Genomic DNA, 2,467 nt, shown 5'->3' with positions numbered 1-2,467 from the left:
CTTAAAAAATTTACCTAGGTTCCAACTTGGAGATAAAGCCAGATTCTAAATACTTGTTACAACCTTATATGTAACATATGCATACTTAGCATACTAACTGTCTTATATAATTGTCACAAATTGAAGTCATTGCCTATGTCTTCTTTGAGTATGCCACTTTATAACTTATTTTCCCAAGATCTAGAGCAACTTCTAAAAGTCTCTTATTATCATTACTATTATTTTACCTCTACTAGACTGTCCAAATGAATTATAAGTTATTTGATTGAAAAACAAACAAAAAAAAAACCAGTTATGTTACACAGAATTTATGTTCTCAGAACTTGTTAGCTTAGCAGAACAAACTGTATTCAATGAGATAGTGTTTAACTAATTATGTAAAAACCAGAATTCACATTGACTAGAAGGAGTGCTTCTTCTCTCTATGGTGAGTATTTGTATGCCTCTGAGAGTGTATATGTTTCTATATACAGAAAATGAGAGAGAGAAATAGAAAACAGAAGCAGAAATTTGAGATACATCATCCAGGGAGACTGTATCTGTATTCCTGGACAAATTTAATTGTTACATTAAAAAAATGAATATGTCTTTCAAAATGCCATTTTAAACCACATTTAACCACTGACGATATGAATTTAGGTAAAAACAGAAAATAAGAAAGACAGTCAATACAAACTGCCATCTTGAATCAGAATCTCTAAACCCGGCAGTTCCAAGCCAACATGCTCCAGCTCAATGGTACAGTCTTCCTGCCCTCAGTGTTGACACTGATTGGGATCCCTGGCCTGGAGCCTGTGCAGTTCTGGATCGGCATTCCCTTCTGTGCCATGTACATCATTGCTCTGTTTGGAAATTTCCTAATCTTGGTCATCATCAAATCAGAGCACAGCCTCCATGAACCCATGTATCTCTTCCTGGCAATGCTTGGAGTGACAGACATCGCTCTCAGTACCTGTATCCTACCAAAACTGTTAGGGATATTCTGGTTCCATTCAGCAGAAATATATTTTGATGCCTGTCTCTTTCAGATGTGGCTCATCCATACCTTCCAGTGTACTGAGTCAGGTATTCTGCTGGCCATGGCCTTGGACCGCTATGTGGCAATCTGTGATCCTCTGAGACATGCAGCCATTTTTACCCACAAACTCCTCACTCAGATTGGCGTTGGAGTGACACTCAGAGCAGGTGTCCTTATAGCTCTGTGTCTCATCCTTATCAAATGCCGGCTGAAACACTATCGGACCACTGTGGTCTCCCATTCATTCTGTGAGCACATGGCCATTGTGAAGCTGGCAGTAGAAGATACTCGAATCAACAAGATTTATGGTCTTTTTGTGGCTTTCATTATACTTGGATTTGACATAATCTTCATCACACTCTCTTACATTCGAATATTTGTAACTGTCTTCAAACTGCCTCAAAAGGAAGCTAGACTCAAAGCTTTTAACACTTGCATTGCCCACATTTGCGTCTTCCTTGTGTTTTATCTCCTGGGTTTCTTCTCCTCCTTTACACACAGATTTGGGTTTCATATTCCATCTTACATTCACATTCTTCTGTCCAATCTTTACCTGCTCGTCCCACCTTTTCTCAATCCTATTGTTTATGGTGTAAAGACCAAACAGATTCGAGATCGAGTGTCCAAGATTTTTCACTTGAAGGATGCATCTTGAGCTCTCATCTATCTTATTTCAAATAATACAAATTCAGTCTGAGAAACACTAATTTTTAATGTGATTGTTTGCTTTCTTATGTTCATTTGTTTCCTGAAATAGAGAGCTCTAGATTTTACATTTGCAACACTGAAGCTCTGATTCCTATTCAAATAATTTCACTTGTATGGATACAGAATTACTTGGAGCATACATTTAGCCAGTAGATAACACAGAAGAAGAAATTATGAAGACTTTGTTTTTAATTAAATAAATTTTTAAGGACTTCTTTTAAAAGTGCAACTAAATATTAATACTTTTTTGATTCTCCTGTTTAAAAATATGAAGTGGCATCAATGCTACTATGTAGAAATATCAGTGTAATGAATTATAATAAATTGTGTGTGAAACAAAATCTGTGCTGTTGTTTATAAATATACTTATTATCATCATTATTATTGTATTTAAGGCCCTAAAGTTCTTTGTTCTGCAATTATGTGTTGAACATTAAGTCTACTTATACCTTATACATTGAAACATATTTATATTTTATATTTATAATATTAAGCAATGTAAGCATATTTATATTATTAAAATATTAAAATCATACTAAAATGTGTAATAGAGTTATAACTGAAGTTAATGGAAGCATTAAGTAAATATAAAAAACTGCACATTTAATATACTTGTTTTGACCTATGATATGATATATTAACAATATTTTTAGGTAAAAGCAAGTTCTATAACTATATCTGAAGAAGAAGCAACTAATTCTATAAAAGGAGATTATACATATACTATATATATATATAGAA

At 33.9% G+C, this 2,467-nt stretch overlaps 1 protein-coding gene across 1 annotated transcript; it reads left to right on the top strand.

Annotated features, from left to right (window-relative positions):
• The first annotated feature begins 722 nt into the window (after positions 1 to 722).
• On the top strand, positions 723 to 1,673 carry LOC129628225 (olfactory receptor 52A5-like). The gene has a single exon (XM_055547646.1). It carries the CDS (start codon positions 723 to 725, stop codon positions 1,671 to 1,673), a length of 951 nt encoding a protein of 316 aa, XP_055403621.1.
• The last annotated feature ends 794 nt before the right edge of the window (positions 1,674 to 2,467 follow it).

This window comes from Bubalus kerabau, chromosome 15 (assembly GCF_029407905.1).
Source record: "Bubalus kerabau isolate K-KA32 ecotype Philippines breed swamp buffalo chromosome 15, PCC_UOA_SB_1v2, whole genome shotgun sequence".
Classification (NCBI taxonomy): domain Eukaryota; kingdom Metazoa; phylum Chordata; class Mammalia; order Artiodactyla; family Bovidae; genus Bubalus; species Bubalus kerabau.
This window is presented reverse-complemented; position numbering and strand designations above follow the sequence as displayed.